The sequence below is a fragment of the Chaetodon auriga genome, chromosome 6 (assembly GCF_051107435.1).
Source record: "Chaetodon auriga isolate fChaAug3 chromosome 6, fChaAug3.hap1, whole genome shotgun sequence".
Taxonomy (NCBI): Eukaryota; Metazoa; Chordata; class Actinopteri; order Chaetodontiformes; family Chaetodontidae; genus Chaetodon; species Chaetodon auriga.
The window spans coordinates 5536616-5556247 of NC_135079.1; the positions used below are offsets into that span (position 1 = coordinate 5536616).

The window sequence follows — 19632 nt, forward strand, 5'->3', positions numbered from 1 at the left end:
GAGACTATATACAGTGTATTTACAAGGTGAGCGGCATGTGGACAGTCCTCCCAGAATGAGACGAGTGTGTGCGTGTGTGTGTGTGTGTGTGTAATGGAAGCTGGTGTATTGGCGGAGGGCAGTTTAAAAAAGGTTGACTTCCAGGGCGGCGAGGATCATTTGTGTTAATAGAACTATATATAATATATATACACAACACATACACTGGAATTCATGTCAGTATCTGACATTCACAAGCTATACAATTTTACAGTCTGAGACCAAACAGTGTTGTGAGGCTACTTTTTTTTTTTTCTTTCTTTTTTTTACATAAACGCAACAGTGCTTTTCGATGTTCACCCGACAATACTGTTTGGGGCTCAGGCACAGTTTCTAATAATGCTGCCGTGTGTTTTGGAAAAGGAAACGCGACCCTCTTCTAGTGATAGGAACATGATCGTGATTTGGCCTTAACGCAGGAATGTCTGAACCAGATCCCTCAGACGTCGTTTGTGCTCCCTCCAAACCTTCAATCTGGGGGAAACAAAACTTTAGAAATGACATTTTCCTCTTGCTAAATAAGTGCACTTGTCCTCTGTATTGTTCTCCTTGGATACTGCAGGGTAACACTATCATGAAGGAATCCCTGCACGACTGCTTTCGATGGAGCTCGGACTCGAAACGGTCAAAAGCCGAACCGAAGCTCGGTTGTGATAAAGTACAAAAAGCACCACTCTTATCTCTCGCAGGCTCGCCGTTTCTGTCGCTGAGCCCCGTCGAAAAGGCTCGGGGGAAGTTTGTTTGGGAAGCGGCTCCGAGGTGGGGGTGGGGAGGGGAGCTCGGGTCTGCGACTGGATCATGACGATTCCTAAGTTTTGGCACCGGAGGCCCTGTGAAAAAATGGGCCCAGCTAAAAACGCTGGTAAAATCAGTAATCCTGCCGCCCCGGGTGCAACACACACGGTAGCTAGCTTAATTGTGCTCCCATGTGGGCCTTAAAAACTCATTAATAAGCCCTCGTCCCTACCTCTACTCCTGACCTGTTTGACTTCAGACCAAACATCCCCAGAATCAGTCTCTCTCCCGGTTCTCCTCGGCTACGGCGCCTTGCTGGGCGAGCCGTATTTGACTCGGTACTTGTTGATGTTCATGAAGTGAAGGACCTCTGGCTGGCGGGTGGTGCTGCAGGGCAACAGGCCGTCGCGTCCTTCGCCCATCAGCCACTTGTTGGTCTCGCCGTTCATGTCGCGGGTGACGTGCTCCTTCACCCACGCGTCCACCCAGGCCTGGAAGCGCTTGTGCAGCCGTGTGCTCACCCTCTCGTGTGACTGAGGAAAGAAGAACATCGTTGATCATTGAGCTGTGAGAAGCACGAGAGGAAATATTAGCCCAATAAACGGTGCTTTTAAAGGCCTTGTTTGTTCTGAACTTAAGGGAATGGTCTGACTTTTTGGGAAAAAATGCTTTCTTATCAAAAATTAGATGAAAAGACTGATGTCACTTGCTTATCTATACGGTTTTGGACTGAGCTGAAAGTGGTCGTTCTCCCTGTTTTCAGTCTTTATGCTAAGCTAAGCTAAGCAGCTGCATATTTACCAGCCACTTAATTCGACAGCTGTATCAATCCTCTGACCTGATTCTCAGCAAGAAAGCAAACAAGTAATTCCTTTTAAAAACACAGCTTGAACAGGAAACTGAAAAGTCTTTAATTCTTCAAACTGAAGGAAATGATTTTTATCAGCAAAGCGATCTGTAATTTCACGTTTATCAATCAGTAAATCTTAAAGATTTTGCAGTGAAAGTCTTCCTCTGAACCGCTGTGACGTGCAGGTTTAATGCTTGATTTCCGTTTGAGTTCCGTTTTTAACGTTGCAGTTATTAGATGCAGTTTTTCTCCTTTCAAACGCTTTGCTGAATGCATTTAAACTGTGAATTGAGTCTGAGATGTAAACTGTTCCTCCAACACCTTAAACACTAATGAGGTAAAGAAGAATTTTACGCGTAACAGTAATTGAGTAAACCCTCTGGAAGCCGGTAACAGACGTCGTAGTAACAGCAGGAAGCAGTAGGTACCTGGTGAGCTCGCAGCAGGGCGGTGCGTCGGTACATGTAATCCTCAGACTTGAAGACGTAGACCATCTTGTAAGAGTTGAGTTTGAACATGCACTCCATTTTTTCCTTTTCCAGGGATTTCTTGCCGCCCTCGCAGGCCTCTTTGTCCAGCTGCTCTCGGCCTTTCTGGTACTTCCTGATGCGTCTCAGATTCCTGGTTACGAGAGCAAAGACGAGCGTGATGAGAGACGAGCAGCGGAGGGAACAAGTCGAGTTCATTCATCAAAGGACTCGTTCGACTTATCTGACTTTCACAGGAAGAGATCAGTGGACGAGATACACCCTCCAACTGTTTTTATCTGAGAAAAACAAAATAAAACTCGTTCACAATTCAAAAATGTGCAACTGTGACGACTCACCTGGGAAGAAAAACTGGCTTCTGAGCGAGGTGCTCCCTCAGCTCAGGTGTGGTGGAATCCGGGTTTAAGTAGCGTCCAACATAATCAGACCAACGCTGCAACAAAAAGCAAGTTAAGAAGTCATTTTAGGACACAGATTATGAACATTACTTCAAACACCAGCGTTTCCAAAAGGCTGACAAAAGGTCAGCTGGAAAAGTGGACTCTTACTGAGAGAAATGTAATTAAAATACTGAGTTCTCTCATATAATATCAAGATAATACTCAAAAATATTAATCTTCATATGAGAGAAAATATAAGAGTTTCAGGGAAAAGTTTGGACTGCACATGAGTAAGATACTAAAACACGGCGGGTTTTGTATTATTGCTCAAATATAACCAAAGAAGAAGTGAAAGTGAACATTTCCCTCTGCCGCTCAGCGTCAGTGTGGGAGTTTTAGACTAACTTTGACGGCTTCCAACCATCACAGAAGCTTCACATGATTTAAAAATCCCAGCTGAACTTATCATCCTGCGTTTGTCCAAACTCTTTGCTCGCAGGCCAAACTTTCAAAGCTTTGGGCGGCTTAAACGGTTTCTTACCTCGGCCTCCATGGGCTCATCCGAGTTCTCCTCCTCCGTGTCGAGCAGCTCCACTGTGAGCTGCACCTGCCCCCTGTTCCTCAGAAACATCACCTGAGAGGGCGACACAGAGCGCGGTGAGAACATTCACAGTGAGATCAAAGAGCCAGCATGGTGAAAAACAATGGAAGCTGTATTCTGTGAGAAGGTCTCACTTTGCTTTTCCATCCAAAGTCTTTTGTTTGACGAAGCTGGAGAAATTTGTGTGAACCGAGCATGTTATCGGCTGTAAAATGAACTTTCAGAGTAGGTCAAAGAGAAGCTCTGCTGGGGTTGGCAGGTGGCCTGAAGCTGCTTTACACACTGAAAAATGCTATCACGTTCTGATCATTGGAAAGCTGCTGACGGGCTGATTTCCAAACTGTGACACCTCAGTTTAGTCTTGGTCTGACACTCGGGACACAGATTTCCTGTCTATCAAACTCAGAGGCAGGATGCTTTCACACTGCCGGCCGCCATCATTGTTGAACACTCTTTTTTTTTTTTTTCACACCAAACCCGTTGCGCCTTCTATTAGCACCTGCTTTGACGTGCTTACACCTCACACATTGTGCTCGGTGTCATGTCACACGTGGCCGTCGGGTGCGGAGGCAGCAGGAGAATGACGCATGCACGATTTCTGCAAGGTGAAGGTAAGCGCTGCGCTGCGGTTATTCGTGAGGCGGACGAACGTGTGTTTGCAAACAAAGCCTGGTCAGCTGCACTCACAGGCGTTATTTTCAATACTTTCATGCTGACTCGCTCATATTAGTGAACATATGTTTAAACACTACATTGTCTCATGTAGCACCCACTCTGACTGCTGATGTGTCATCAATTTATTTTATATAAATATTTTCTGCAGTTTTTTTCAATAGCTTCCTTGTCATGTGACCCACCTGTTGGTATCTGTTCACTGGTCACACTGGAAAACTCTTTTCTTCATTGTTATTCATTGATTTTTCCCATCAGTCTCTGTCCCCTTTTGTCTTTTTCAGACCCTTTAATTTTCTTCTTCTTGTTCCATCTTGGTATAAAATTGGGACACTTTGGTCTATCAGATCATGTATTTTATTTTTCACGGCTCAAACTGTGCAGGTGATGCATGTTCTTTGCCACCTATGTCTCCAAACAAAACCCAGGAGGAACCTGGGAGAGCACAGCTTTTTCCTGACACAGCGCTACGCACAGCTTGCTTGCATTTCACTCATACTTTGTTGGAAAGTGGGGGAGCGTGGGGAAGATTTATTGGTTGTGAACACACCCGAGAACAGACTTTAAATAAAAAACAATATGAGAAATCGTGCTCTCAGCTGGTGAGGGTGGGATGTTCCTCTCTGCAGAAACTTCCACATCTGGATTAATTACGGGAACCACTCCTGCAGCCTCCAGGAAAATTAGTCATTTTAAGAACCTCTCCTTCAATGAACTCATTTCAAAACTTCCATATTTCATCTCCCATAATCCACCACCTCCAGGGTTTTCCAGCGAGCGCAGGAAATCGTGTATTTACCTTGAAGCAGTTCTCGTCGGACATGAGCTGCTCGGCTTTCCGCTGGTAGATGGACTCTGCGGAGCTCCGTGCAGACTGGGTGGACATGGTCCCTCCGCTGGCGCTGTTGGCGCTCTCTGAGAGGTAGAGGTCCGTGACTTGGACACAGATCTCATCGCTGACGATGTGCTGGAGCTGCATGGAGAGAGGGAAACTGTGTTAGAGCGGAAAACAACTGTTTGTTGTGTCAGAATGACTCGTGAAGCGACTGCCAGAGGGCTGCAGGCGAGAGAACAAAGAGGCGCTCACCTGCCGGACGATGCTTTGGATGAGCTTGTCCATCGTGAAGGCGATGTAAGCGTGGATGGTGAACATTTCCCTCAGCGAGTCCTCGTACTGAGACGCCTCCATGTTTCCATCCAGCAAATTCCTGACCATCTCCAGGAAGGCGGAGTAGTAATCCTCCACCTCGATGTCCACTGGAGAGAAGAAACGAGATCAAACATCAGACGGCTGAGTGGATCAGCGCACGACAGGAAGGCTGGCGGCGTTTCAAATCAATCATCTTTGGCAAGCCGAGCTCATTCTGGCAGCAGGTTCGTTTTCCAAAAGGTGAAGTGAGCGAATCCCTGGTTCAATACACACAAAGTGTTTGTGCTTTCATCCACTCTTAGCTTTCGTCACTCGCTTTGTCTTTTGTCTGTTTATGTGCATTTAAAAACATTCAAGCTCTTCTTCTGCCGTCATGTCCGTCGTCTGCAACAAGCCTACAGACATTTTTTAAATACTTTTCTGAGTCTCTCTAGGAAAACGAGGAATGTGAATCATGCGTCAGAGAAAAGGAACGTGGCACAAAAGTCATTAGAAACAGGATTTATGGTTCACAGCGAGAAACAAGCAACACAGTGTGGTTTAAGGAACAACACGGGAAACATGTCTGTCTGTCTGTCTGTTACTCACTGGGCTCCTTCAGTCTCAGCTGGATGGCTGGGTTGTCGTTCTTCTCCTTCTTCAGTCCCAGGACCTCCCTCTCCCAGTCTCGCTCTCGGACCTCTTCTTCCATCTGCCGCTCCGCCTGCCCGTACAGCCGCAGCAGGCGCGAGCACAGCGTCTGGTGCAGCCGCAGGAAGATGTACCAGTTGTTGTTGACGTAGAAGAGGTTGTAGGCGTTGTCGCAGCCGCGCAGCTTCTGCGCCGCCGTGTTGCTGAACAGCAGCTTGGACTTGGAGGGGCTCCCGCTGCCGGGGACGCCGTTGTGCTTTTTGGAAGCGCCTTCCTCCAGATCCATCTCCTCTTCCTCCTCCTCCTCCTCCACGTCGGAGAGCTCGCCGCGCTGAGAGAACAACATGTCGGGGATGAAGTGGTAGATGATCTGCTTGATCTTGTACTTGTCCTCCTTCTGGATGCTGGTCTGCCGCTTGACGTGGTGGATGATGAGCGCCGCTGCGTCCTCCAGGATCTGGCTGTCCTCGTACGCCAGCGTCAGGTGGGGGCCTGTGGGTGGAGTGGCGTTCTCCTCAGACGCCTGCTCCTGGCGCTGCAAACAAGAACAGTTCAATGTCAGCATTCTGGGCACACAGAAACGGAGGGCACGGTATTTTGCGCTGAAGAAATGTACCTCATCGTAAATGCTTTCGATTTCGTTCAGCAGGGACTTGGATCGAAGCACTTTGGTGTCGTTCTGTTTGAAGTTGATGCCTTGATGGTCGAGAGACTTGAGGTAATACTTCTCATTCTGCTCCCTCCAGATCTTGTTGAAGCCTCGTTGGGCTTCCCGCCACTCCTCCTCCTTGGTCTTTAACCTGGTGATAAAAGAAGGCAAAAGAAAGAAATGCGCGCACGCGCGCACACACACACACACACACACACGAGATTTTAAACTAAAGCCTGCATCTTTCACACTTAAACTACAGCTTTTGTTACAAGACTCAAACATCTGCCATTTCCTCCTGTGTGGATTACAGTTTATAAGAGGTGGTTCATAACTTCAGCCTGGGCCCTGAAGACGCTGGTGTACACACACTTACTGCACTGTGTCAACAGAGAGCTCGTGAATGCAACACATTTGTGTTTCATTCTACGTGCACTTTACTGAGAAAACTACATCTTCAAACCGGAAACCCTGTAGTCAAAGATAAATCTCTTATCTAAAAAACAGCTTCTACTTCTAAATGAAGAGATCGGCTGATTAAAAAGAAAAACACGTAAGAGAGATAACATCATCAGACGCGGGTTCCTCTCTCACCTCTTTAACACGATGGGGACAGAGACAGCAGGGTTCTTCTTCAGGCCATCGATGATGTCGGGCGCCTTGTCTCCGTATATCCTCTGGATGGCCTTGCGGTGTACGACCTCCGAGGAGCCGCCCAGCGTGTTGTCCAAACGGAACTTGGCCTGCTCCTCCGCAGACATGCGGGACAACTTCCGCTGTACCGTCTCCAGGACTCTGATGGTGGCCAGGTTGGTCTCCAGCACCACATCCAGCTGCGGGCAAGAAAACACAGAGGTTTTAATACCAGCTGCCATGTGTGCATTTCCTTTATTTCAGTTAAAAAGCTCATGGTGTTTCATGATTTATAATTATCCTCATCTTCTACTGATCACCACTGAGCGACAGATTCAAAGGTCTGTATTCAGAGATGTTTTTGAAGAGGAAAAACGTAACATCTAGTGGAACAAAATAACTTCTCATCCTGGCACATCAGTCCCGCGGTGACCTCCACAGACACGGTGTTAGCGTTTCATGTTCCTGCTCACCTCAAAGCGCTCGTCCTCACATCTGTAGATATGCTCCTCGTACTGAGTCTTCTTGGAGCTGACAAACGTGGAGTCCTCAGACCAGGAGGGGAAGGAGACCCAGGTGTCATTTAAGACCTGGACACGGCAGAAACAAACACTGCGTCACCTTTAAGTCCACAGTCTTATTAATGTCAATCAATATGAGGCACTGACTGGTAGATTTAGGCACTTATTGATCTAAAAAGCATACAAATTGGTCTGTTGTGGTGTAGAAAATCTCATTTTTCCACACAGTAACTGATCTACAATATATGAAGTAACTTTCAGGTTTTCAGTAATCAGAAACTTTAAAGACAAAAACACTCAAATGTTGCAGTTCATGACATTTTCCACATCTTTTCGGTCTCTCCTCTGAACCCTCTCCCCTCTCACCTCTTTACAAAGTGGAGTTCTGCCGGTGCACTTGGGCTGCTGGTAGCTTTTGGGCAGGGCTCTGTAACTGGAGCCTAACCTCTTACAGGAAGCATAATCAATCTCCATGGCGATGCCCTCGGTGGCCCGCTCCTTAGGGTATGTTTCGATGTGGGACATTTCCCGATATCCCAGGAAGTTTTTAAACCAATTGAACAGCTCGGGGAATTTTCTGTATGACAAAATTAAATGAAAAATCTGTATGATATCGACACTGTACCTTTAAGAAATACAGTGATATCGTTGGCCAGCTGAGACGACTGAGGACTCACCCCAGAAAGGGAAGCACCAGCTGCACCAGCTCGGCCCTGGAGATCACCTCCTGGTTAAAGATGACCAGACACCGCAAGAAGTTGTCGTAGGCCTCTGCACTTCGCAAGGCTTTGCGCACCTGTGGGGAGAAATAAAAGTTAGAACAGAGCGTGACAGACTTCCTAATTTCTTATTCATTTAACCTCATGTGAGACATTCACCTTTAATTTACACTGACCAAAAGACTTTAGCGTAACTCAGAGGTTGAGTTCAAAGTGATTCAGTGATTCCTTTTCTTCCTTTGTTTTCTGTGTTCACATCCTTTGTTTAATGCCTGTTTGTGTTTCACATTAACACAAAGATAAAACGCAGCGCACTAAAAACTCACCTTCTCAAAGAACAGAGATTCTGTCCCGACTCCATGCTTGCTGGCCTCGGCCACCGAGGAATCTTTCAAATTCAGTAACTTCGGCTTCTTCTGCAGCATCACCGACAAACAATGAGAAGACACGGGTACGACGATCACAAAATGATCCAACAACGGCAGACGTGAAACAAACATGATGAGCAAACAGGTGCGTGTGTGTACCTTCACGGGGGGCGTGGCCCCTGGAGTTGGGTGACGACGGATCTGGCAGCCGTTCTGATTGGGCCTCTGTTTGTTGTTGAGCTGCAGCTTCTTGGCAGTGCCGCCGTGGTCGTTCCGTACAGACTCTGCCTTCTCAGCTGTGGTCTTACTTAACAGCTATGGGGGAGACACAACACTGATTAAGACGAGGTTACTTGAACACACCCCTCCAGAGCTACAGACACAACGGTACCATTCCAGCAGGTCACCGTTAGGAACAACGAGGACTGTTTAACTGGTGGTGCCAGTACTTCAGAGAAAGTACTTTTACTCCATACTAGAAGGATCTACTTAATATCACGACTCACCACTGAACTGTTGGCGTCAGGGAGAAATTGTCCAAACTCTGAGAGCAGGTCCTCTTGGTTCTTGAAGAGTCTCGCCACCTGAGCGTAGACCTCCTGCTCCGTCAGAGCCGGTGTGTAGTTCCCACCAGCCTCTTTAGCATTACGCTGCTCCTTCTGTAGTGGACGGAAACACAAGTGTACTGTCAAGTCACCGTGTTGTAGTTGTCTTCAGTGGCAGTGAACGCAACACGGGCGAGCTGATAACCGCGATGTATTCAGAGCTTAACAAGATATTTAGGACTGATAAACACTCCCCCAGAGACACAAACACCAGCAGAGCCTCTAGGTAGCCAAGGCTGGTTAGCTCTGCTATATTAGCAAAGCAAGAAGTTGCTCTTTGAAGCTGCATCAGTTCTTAATACCAAAGTATCACAAAGGTTTCAGCTGTCACTGACCTGGTACGTGTGGAGGATCTCCAGGAAGGCTTTGTAGATGTCGGGCTGGCCCTGGAAGCGGTTCTTGATTTTGTTGACGTAGTTGATGGCGTGGTTGAACTCCACAGGCTGGTTGTTCTGAATGGGTGGCCCAGCGGGGGTCCCGCTGAGCGGCGGGTGGAGCTGCATGGGCGGGGAGCGAGGAGAGGTGTAGGCAGGGATGGACGGATTGCTCTGACTGCTCGGTGTCAACGCCTGGGGCTGAAGAGGCTGGGGATCAACGACATTTAAGGTTTTAGGGGTTTTGATCAGATGCTGCAGCACAAAACACTTTACTTTTGTTAGTACAACTCTGTGGGTGTCAGTCGGTCACTTCCCACTCTGATTTAATCACCTTGCTCATCTTGGCGGGGGTTGGCTGTGTCAGGAGGGGCGGAGCGGTGGTGGTTGCAGCAGGAGGGAGCTGGGCCGGATGCTGGGTAGCTGCTCCAGTTATGGGGATGTTCTGGACTGAAATGCCATGCGGGGTGATGTGGTGGATCTGACCGGGCGTGGTCACGTTGACCAGGTCGTTGGTCTGGACTTCGATCTTGTAGCCGGGTGGCAGGAAGGTGTTGAAGCCCATGATGAGGTCGGGGTGACCTTTGAAGAGCTGTGAGACTCTGCTGATGACCCCCGGGGTGTCAATACTGGCAAAACAAAAACAGACAGTTCAAATCCTCCCTGCTGTCGTCGTGTCAATCACTTCTGTAATTTGCATTAAAACAAAACACAGGAAGCAACTGAGAAAACTCTCTCACTTCTCCGACAACAGTAGTTAAATGAACACCACTAACCAAGTCCGGATCATTACTTACAAGATAAAACAAGGTGCACTAATGCCCACAGTTGACTGTCATAGTAATGAAATATCTATATTCTGTTCACTTTGTACTGCATCAAACTTGATAAGTACATTGTACATGTAGGAATGGTGGGACCCATTGACTGTATGGAAAGATGGACGACATGAAAGCTTCCAAAAATCAAGCCAAAACATCTCACTCGCCCCCTGGTGGCTGGCTGCAGTATAGGTCATGAACCCGACCACCTCCATGTTAGCAGATAAGATGTGGACCAAAGTAAAAGTGCACATAAAATAAAATCAGGCAGGTGCATTGATGGAGTCTCGATTTCATGGCTCAAACGCACGATCACTACTGGGCAGGCTCCAAATGACATGATCAGCACGAGATGGCAGCGCCCATATTGAGGGTATTTTGGCTTCATTTTTGTGTACTGGGGGGAAGTTGAAACGTGTCCTCCACCTTTACACACCGTCTATGGTGGGACCATCTATGCAGTTACAGACCCTCTGCATAAATATAATAATATCTTAATAATATCTTCTAATGATTTAACTTCTATTTCCACAATAAATTTACATTCCTTGGTCGTATCTCTACAGTTTAGTCATAATTTCACCCTCGTACATCTCCCCAATCTGACAAATGTGACTACAGCGTCATCCTGCTGCACCTGGGATGTCCTTCAGACTGCGTTCAAAAGCTGAAAACACTGTGAGGCATTAAGAGTTTTACCAAAGAGCGGCTCCTCCCATTTAGATTGTTGTGAACAAATGCCAACCTTTAGCTGCCATCTGTGACGGGGGATAACAGGCCGGTCACTTTCAGCGAATGGGGACAGTGAAAAAATGTTAAATATTTTTATGGAGGCAGAAAAAAATGCTGTGATTTTTCCAGGACTGAAAGACTGCTCAAAAACTTTCATGTTTTTTGGGAATCATAGGAATAGTGCTGGGTACATGATATTGCATCCCGGTATAGAGACAATATTAGTTTATCTTTTGGCTCCTGCAAGTTGCAAACAAGTTTATTATTAGTATTATTGTTATTAGCAGTAGTACTGCATTGTGCAAACTATTTGTACTGTGACACTGTTGTCCAAGGCATCACTGAAAGAGGAAGAACTCACACAATGTACATTCTGAACTAAATATCTTTGTGTAAAAACAAACAGTGGGCTCACCTTTGAGACTTAAACTCTTTCATTATGTCCAGAAAGTCATTGTAGACCTGAGGCTGGTTGCCAAACTGCAGTTTCACTTGGTCCAAGTAGGACAAAGCATCTTCCACCTTTGGGACAAAGAGGAGGAAAGTCAATTTCATCAATCTGCCAATCTGTTTTTCTTCTGCAGTCACTTTTGGCAGCACTGTCCTGATTCCAATATCAAACATCAAACAGGAACAATAACTTAGACATCAACAATGGCCCTTTACCCCACCATCAAATTTAACCCGGGTCTTAAAATCTTATAAAAATAAAACCTGCAGACTGACCTTGAGCCTCTGGAACTGCTGCTGGCCCTGAGCAGAGGCTTGAGGAGCAGCCGTATGGCTGTGCCCTGACATCCCTGAGGGCCCATGGGACTGGACTGCCGGGCTGTGGTGGTGGGACCCGCCATGGACGGCCGGGCTCGGAGTGTGCCCATGCCCGCCACTGTTCTGGGCCACGGCAGGAACCTGGGAAAGCAGAGACATTGACGGCAAATAGTTAACTCGAGAGAACTGTGATCTTGTCATAAAATGAAGAATGATTTAAATTAGGGGTGGACGACACGGCCCTAAAGTAACATCACCATACTTCAGGGTATTTCCACAACAATGGTGTTCTATTCTATAAATGAAGAAAAATATTTTAAAGCCAGCATAAATGTTTGCCTTCAAATATTGAGTAAAATCTAAAGAAAAATGATCTCTCTGTCCTTTAGTTTTGGTTTCAGGATCACCGTTAAGCTGTCCTCATACTCAACCGGCTGCTTCCGCTTGAGGTGGTGAAATAAGTTTGCTGTGTTGCCCCCTTTAGTTGTTACAGTCTTCTTGCACATTACTTCGTAGTTTGTTGGACATCTGATCTTTTGTAACCAAACCACTTCCACACCACTGCAGTCACTCCCCTTTTGGAATGACTCCTCCACCGTGGGACCAGTAGCAGTGTCACTTTTGCTGTGAGCCTTGCTTGTTGTTGCGGTCAGTTAAAATACCTCCATTAGCATAATATGATATGTCTTTCATATCCTATTAAAAATGGCGCTGATATTATTGTAAACGATGTGATATCGCTCACCCCTGACTGAAATCACCACACAATACTTTAACCTCAGAGAAAGTGAGACATGCAGACGGATTACAAAACGAGGTTCAGTCCTTAAATCCGGCAGGCAACACAAACTGACGGGGACTAAAACGACAGCTTGGGTGATGAGTGACAGGTGACTTAAGACTGCTGTATTTGACCTACTTTGAACTCCAAAACAAATCTGCAGGGGAACAGCAGAGCATACCTGGTATCCCTGGGGGACGGAGTACTGGACGCCTGCTGTGGGCTGCATGTTGTCAGACACGGCCTCATACACAGCTGGGGCTGGAGCAGGGGCCAGGACACGATGCTGGAAAGCCTCTGCGTTGCCAGCGAGGCGCCGCTGCTGGGGCACAAAAACCGTTTCCTGATCCTCCAGTCGCCGCTTCATTATGAACTCATACTCGTAAGAGCTGAGAGACCTGGGAATAAAGAGCATATGGACCTTATTTCACACTGGCAGATCTCTGTCAAGTTATCAGAATCCATTAAATGAGTCTCTTGGTTTCATTCAATCATTTGCTGTGGAACATATGGAAATCATTTTTTTTTTTACTTCAACTGTGAATTTATGGATACACACAGTGCCAGCGAGCCACTTCTGATGTTTGACGTAAGAAGAAAATTACTGCATGGTCTGACCATACAGCCAATCAAACATCCAATGCTTTTAGCGAACACAAAGGCGCCTGAGGGTTTACAGAGGTCAACGACTTGTATTGATTTACTAGGCTGTGATAGCACATGTCAGTATGTCAGTTTTACTTTGTGTTATACTTTTTTTTATGAGAACCACAGCAAAAATACCCCAACAGAGGATTAAGTCTGTGCACAGCGCGCGTCACTGCAGACCGACTTCAACTGTCTTATTACAGTTTTGTTTGAACCTGCTGGCGTTCTGCACCTCTCCGACGCGGCACTGCACTGTACACCCAGGAGATTTGCTGATCTGCTGCACACATTAAACAGCAGCAACAACACCAGAGACGGCGGAGCAACAGTATGAAATGAGGAAACTTTGCAGGTGTATGAGTAGACCAGAGGGGATCCTTGGGAAAAAGTAAGCCAGAAACACTTTGAAATAACAACATACAACTTTTATTCTTCCTCTGATGCTGTATTTTGTGCATTTTTGTGCAACTAACCTCTTAAGCAAAGGGGAAAAACTCTAATAAATGAGCATGGGGCTATTACCTCCCGTACATTTCACGCTCCTGCTTCTAAAGTTTAATTCACTGAAGACTTGTGTTCTGCCTTAAGATTAATCAAATCTCAACAGTCTGAAACTACATAACCTGTTATAAGTGAATACCCTACCAACAGTTTGATGTTCATATAAGATGAAGAGTGAAAGTGTAATGCTCAATGTTGCACTAACATGAAAAAGATAATTTCCCACAATGCCCTTCTTATACTGTTAAGGAAGTGAGGTTACTAGGTGATGCGAGGCACATCTTAAATGCATCTGAATGTTAACATGTACTGAATGTAAAGCTCGCGGTCTCCGTAGCCAATGAAATGCAGACAGCCTACGTCACCGATGCAACAAACAGGTGCTGTGGGAATGTGGGAGTCCGTCTGCCATTCACAACTTCCTCAACACGGCAACAACTCCTAAGCGTCTGAATGAATGGCGCGGTCGAAAAACAAAGCTTGAAACTCGACGGGAGGGAATAAATGGCATTTCAAAACCCCGAAAATGGAGCAAAAGTGAAACTGTGACTGTCAAACTGAAGCGCCAAGTGTGCTGCTAACGCTCCCACAGTGGAGCTTTACCGAGCTGTTAGCTAAGCAACAAAACCCCAACAGCCGCGTCCAAAGAAAGCGAGGCTGCGGTATTTATAGATACATCAACTTCGCTCGGTGTAGCGACGTTATAGTCACGCAGAGGCAAATACGGTTATGTCCGCTACATGCTAACAGCCGTTAGCCGACAACAGCGGTTCACCATCCCCTTTATGGCCTGCCAACACAAGCACCGACCTCGAGTTACAGCACGACGCTTTCCCCACGCCCGCCATTTAGAGCGTGGCGCAGGAGTGCAGCAAATCACACTCCATTTCAAGCAGGTAAGCACGAAAAGTAGCTAACTTGCTCGCCGTCTCACTGCCCACCCAACTTAAAAGCATATCAAATCGTTTTTTTCTATTAACTGCGCGAGAACTTGTTTTGTCGTCAGGGGCTGTGAGCTGCCAGTTAGCTGCTAGCTAATGTAAACAACATGAGTAGCCCGACACCGAGCTCCGTTCAGGGAAGCACATGCAGCTAACGATTTTAGCGATCTGGTTCACTGTTGCCGAAACAGGCTTTCTGAAGCAAACATTAGCTGTCGATTTATTAGAGTACTCATTTCAGGTCTAGTTAAGAGTGAGTGACAAGCAAAGAGACGTCGATTCCCCGTGCGGTTTACTTAAAACGTCTGCTAACGGTAGCTAGCTGTGTTAGCTTGCTGAATGAATTCAGCTGAACTCACCCCTCTCCTAAATAGCAAGCTGAAGATCCCAATGATGCTTTGATAATCCGTTTTTTGTGGGTTAACCGCTACACCTCTGGTTGGGGAAGATACCAAAGTGGCGTATGTGGTAAAAGCAACTTATCAGTGGCGTGCGATTTAAAATAAACAATTCAAGCTGTGGGCTGCAAAGTGAAAATCTCCCCTAGAGAGGAAAACAATCTCCGATCGGTTAGCTGTGGGGGAAGGCGGGGTTTTCAGATATAGTCCCGCCCCTTGGCTGGCACTATTGGTCAATTCGTTCAGATGAACCACGGTGGGGCGGGGTAAAGGACTCGGGTTGTGAATCTGAACTGTCAATCAAGGATTTATCGCACAGCAACCAAGCACGCCCATTTTGACTTGAAGCGCGACAATGCCAGCAGAGAAGAGACCCGCTTGTATAACTGCATGTACGGCCAGTGATACGTTTTAGGCATTTGTATGATCGTGCTGTAAGTGTCTTGAAATCATACTTGTTATGTTATGACTGTCGAAGAATTGACATTTCTCTTTGTCCGTACATTCATTTTTAACGAGTCCGGCAGGACTATTCAGTTATCGTGCACGAAACCTGCACAGTTCCTACAAGACTCATTCACAACTGACACATAAAATAATGAAAGTGTAGATTATGTATGAAGAGCAAAAGTGAAATGTGTACATTTAATGCACACTTCAAAACATGCCTGGAAAAATACAGTTTGTGCCTCTTCCTTTAATACAAACACACTCTCCATATATAATAATAGTAACGCTAATAATTGTAGTAAGGCAACTTATCATTGTGGCAGGCTCTCCTTTTTTTCTTCCTCAAGCCAATTTATAACTCAGTATGACAAATCTCCTTAAATAAAGACAAACTGTTAACATGAATGTACATTTTGTGACTTTCATTATATCTGTATCTCTGTTCATTCAGTAGTGAATACTAAATGAGTACTGTCTACCTGTAAAACCAGTCACAGCTGTGATTTTGCATGTATTATGTTGGGTATGCACCTGTATATTCATGGCCTGATTAACCTATTTGGGGACCTTTGGAAAAAAATTTAATTGGGCCCCCTTCAAGCTTCCATGCAGAACAGTGCAGACAGTACACTACAGACAGCAGCTTCCTAATATTTTGCAGACTCCCAAAACAATTAGTACTAGTTTTACATGTCCCCGGGTTTTCTGTATGTTGGTTATTCTGTGGGAAAAAAAAGCTCTCTGTGGCCATAACATAACAACTAATGCAGGTATTTAATCTATATGTTGACACAGGGTTTCTCTACAAGAGGAGGCTCACAAGATTGTGTAACAATGCACTTTAGTGGTGTAATTTCACAATATTTTAGGGACGGGCACAGTGTACACCTGGGACTTCTTGGGGCCCGAGGGCAGCTGCTGACTTTCCCGTGTTAGTAATCCAGCCTACATACCTGTTTGTATATATATGAGATTCAGTGTATTGTGATTTCCAACACTCATCTCTTCAACAAAGCAAGTTGCAAATACAACAAAACACACACCATCGACTGAACTTGCACCAACCATGCAGGCTACAGCGGATTCCCACTGGATCTATCTGAAGTTTGAGTGTCCTATCTACTGGATGTATTCGGATCTATCTACAGTGCGATCTACTTCCTGGAGTTTGCAAACACGTGACCTGGTAGGCGGGACTCTGCCGTTGCACTCGTGTCCCTCCTCTTTATGGACATCTCAGCCAATCGCTGCATGCGACCGTCATTACAAATCCCAAAAAGGTGGAACTTCCAAAATAAACCATCGCCCACGACAGGCGGAGCTGCAACACCAGCCCGGGATTCCTCCTTCCAGCCCGGGCGGAGGATTCAGCAGCGACCGTAGGCTGCAGCACACACACATACACACACAGCACTCACTACCCCGACTGGTTTTCCCCACGTAATTGCGTGCCGCCTTGCAAAAGCTATGCTCAGACCAGTATTGCTCAAGACAGAAACCAACATCTGACAAACAATACGTTTAGTTTGACTGCTCTTAAACGCACAATATATGAATGTTTCTGCAGCGTAACAAGTATTTTTCGTTCAAGTTTTGTGCAAAAGCATGCAGGACAACGCAGTGCGGGCTGTGGAGCTCATCCACAGCGAGCTGCAGGGTCAGCCAGCCCGTGCACTCAGCCTCGGTCGACGCGGGTATCCGCAGGCTGCGCTCGCCAAACAAAAGGTTCACGGCACTAGAACGCATCATCTGCCGATTGACGCTCTGCATGAGCGCTGGTGGGGTTCGGCAAAGTAGGCCCGAACGCTGCACCCTTTCCCAGGCGGCACGAGCGGATCCGGTTGCCCTTACTAAACAATGCCAAAGTCAAACGAAACGGGAACTACGGCGTCGCTTTATGGAAACATCGGCACGGCGGAGCCACGCCATTCTCCGCGTCCCCCTCCTCCTCCTCCTCCTCTTCCCCTCCCCAGCACAAAAACGCAACCGAGCAGCCCCATTTTTTCCCTGCAGAGAGGACGACCGCGCTCTTAACAAATCATATTCTTTGTTTACTTCAATAGTCGGAGTAAAATGTCTAACCTGTCTCACCACAACAACTCCCTCCCCCTACAGATCCATTGGCGTTACATGCTCCCACAACGCTGCAGACGAAATGTTTCGACTTCCAGACAGCGGGATGCCTCAGATTACCACCACACAGCCCGGGGGAGATTGTTTACTAGCCGACAAAATGACGTCCTGCAGATCTGGCCGCGCACCACGTTAGGTTTCTGGCGATTCTGGAGCCGTTTACGACCATAAAAAGCCCCCCGTCAATTCATTTTAACGCGCAAAAGGCGCGACCGGCCGCCAGACGCGCTCCGCTTCGAAATAAACATCGTTCACTCGTTAAAGCAACAATACTGTAAATATTATTTAGTTTAACCAGCTGTTACATACCCAGGAAAAAGACTCCTTACTCCGGATTCGTGTTTGTAACAAAATAGTTGGAGACGCCCCCCTCCGTTGGCATTGGCGCATACTACAATCCACGTCATTTTATTTTGAATATGACCCGCTAAAACCGAGGAGGCATCGGAGGAGCAGCAGCAGTGTCTCCATTTGATCCAAACTGCGCGACTATCAGCCAAACTCAAGGCCTTTACAGTGGAAGGCAGTGATTTGGAAGAGTGGTGGGAAGCAAACAAGTACATTTCCTCGAGCTGTGGACCTAAATCCTTCTACTCCACGGTGCTTTTTACTCATCTACATTTTTTTTTTGACTGCTTAAGTTACCCGTTACTCATAACCATGCTTAACAAATAAAGCGTGATGCATTGTTATGATTAAACCCTCCAATCAGCTCCACCTCCACCTGATCCATGATAATGGATCCGAAAAAAATCCAAGCAGATGAGGAGAGAAAGATCAGCTTAAACGAGCCTTTACTGGTCCCCAGAGGAGAAATTTGGTTGTTGCAGCAGCACAAGGGCAGAAATGAGTGCAGATAAATGGAAAAAGTAAGGATGAATAATAAGAGGCAGGCTATATAAAGCGGAAACAAGAAGAAGCAATACAAGAGCAATTAAAGACATAATTACAAGGTAAAAGTCAAGTCTATTTACTGTAAACAGCAAACACCAGACTTACTGTACATGTGTGATTAATGACATGTAATGTTTGCCTGTGTGAATATAGACATTTAATATATAGTGATTAAAGGTAATACAACACTTTGAAATTAGGCATTCTGTATTATAATTACTTCTACATTTGATACTTTTCCACTTTTACTCAAACGTTTATTGTGAACTTCTTCCAATACTTTGTAAAATCAACATATGCCTGTCTGTGCTTGTCGAATAAAGCACTTTTACTCCAACCATGTGTTTGTGTTTGCCCAAATTGTTGCCAACAAAGGTACGAGGAGAAAATCAGGGAACCTCGAGGGATTATTTCTCTTCATCTCCCCCCTCTGCCCAGATATACACCTCAAATTTATATGAAAAGTAATTCAATCCAGCCCCAGGACTCTAATTTCATACTTGATGGAGCGGCGTCATTCATGAAAGAGGCTCACTGTGTGATCTTGAACACGCATTTTCAGCATTTACACTCCACAGCGCTGGAAAACTTACCCACAATCCTTTGAGGACGCTGCTTGATGGAGGGAGTCTTGCACATCTTGAATTGAAATATTTCTGTCAGATTACAAATTCTCAAGTTGAAGACCTCACAAGTGTAAAATGTAAAGTTTCAAAGATTTCCAGGAGTTTTCTGTGTACTTGGTCCCAGAATTCTTCACAACTCTTGATTCAAAGTTTGTTGTCTTGCTTTCAACATCCTTGTTTGATGCAGTACAGATGAGGATCGGGGTACTGGTTATCGCTCAGTCTGTGATCGTATAATCAGGTGTAGGATTTGACGCAGTGACACGTGTAATGCAAGAATATTGGCAAGTCGTTTAACGACGTTTGAAAGCTCTCCTGTTAAAGGAGCTCCATTAAGACAAGTGGGACACTGTGTAATCCGGCTGGGGACGGATGGTGAGGAAACTATCAGATAAGAGGGTTTTTAGCAATTTCACACTTGGATGTTTTTAAAGAGAGAAAACAGTGTTTACGAGTCAAAGAAACATCCTCTCAGCTGCAGCCTCGGGGGAAAATGAGACCAATATTAAAAATGGAAGAAATATG

The 19632-nt window shown here is 46.0% G+C and overlaps 1 protein-coding gene across 3 annotated transcripts; it reads right to left on the reverse strand.

Moving 5' to 3' along the window:
• Window positions 1-306: 306 nt before the first annotated feature.
• sin3aa (SIN3 transcription regulator family member Aa) lies at window positions 307-17942 on the reverse strand. Of its 3 annotated transcripts, none has more exons than XM_076733020.1 (21): window positions 17897-17942; window positions 12698-12914; window positions 11694-11876; window positions 11383-11489; window positions 9749-10043; window positions 9376-9624; window positions 8942-9094; window positions 8595-8750; window positions 8394-8483; window positions 8026-8144; window positions 7715-7925; window positions 7301-7417; window positions 6789-7027; window positions 6162-6345; window positions 5504-6080; window positions 4853-5022; window positions 4565-4738; window positions 3034-3126; window positions 2451-2545; window positions 2053-2245; window positions 307-1307 (listed from the first exon to the last, which is right to left on the reverse strand). In XM_076733020.1, the coding sequence occupies exons 2-21, from the start codon at window positions 12881-12883 to the stop codon at window positions 1077-1079; spliced, it is 3822 nt and encodes a 1273-aa protein (XP_076589135.1). In that variant the 5' UTR covers window positions 12884-12914; window positions 17897-17942; the 3' UTR covers window positions 307-1076. The 3 variants fall into 3 exon arrangements, with proteins under 3 accessions (XP_076589135.1, XP_076589134.1, XP_076589137.1); XM_076733019.1 differs by lacking the exon at window positions 17897-17942 and adding an exon at window positions 14966-15174; XM_076733022.1 differs by lacking the exon at window positions 17897-17942 and adding an exon at window positions 14966-15082 and having other exon boundaries at window positions 8394-8480.
• Window positions 17943-19632: the final 1690 nt, after the last annotated feature.

Coding starts and splice junctions, on each gene's coding strand:
- sin3aa (XM_076733020.1), bottom strand. CDS start 12,883: ATGAAGCGGCGACTGGAGGATCAGGAAACGGTTTTTGTGCCCCAGCAG. Junction 10,044..11,382: donor AAAGAGTTTAAGTCTCAAAG/GTGAGCCCACTG, acceptor TTGTTTTGCCAG/TATTGACACCCCGGGGGTCA. Junction 1,308..2,052: donor CCCTGCTGCGAGCTCACCAG/GTACCTACTGCT, acceptor TTCTTTCCTCAG/TCACACGAGAGGGTGAGCAC.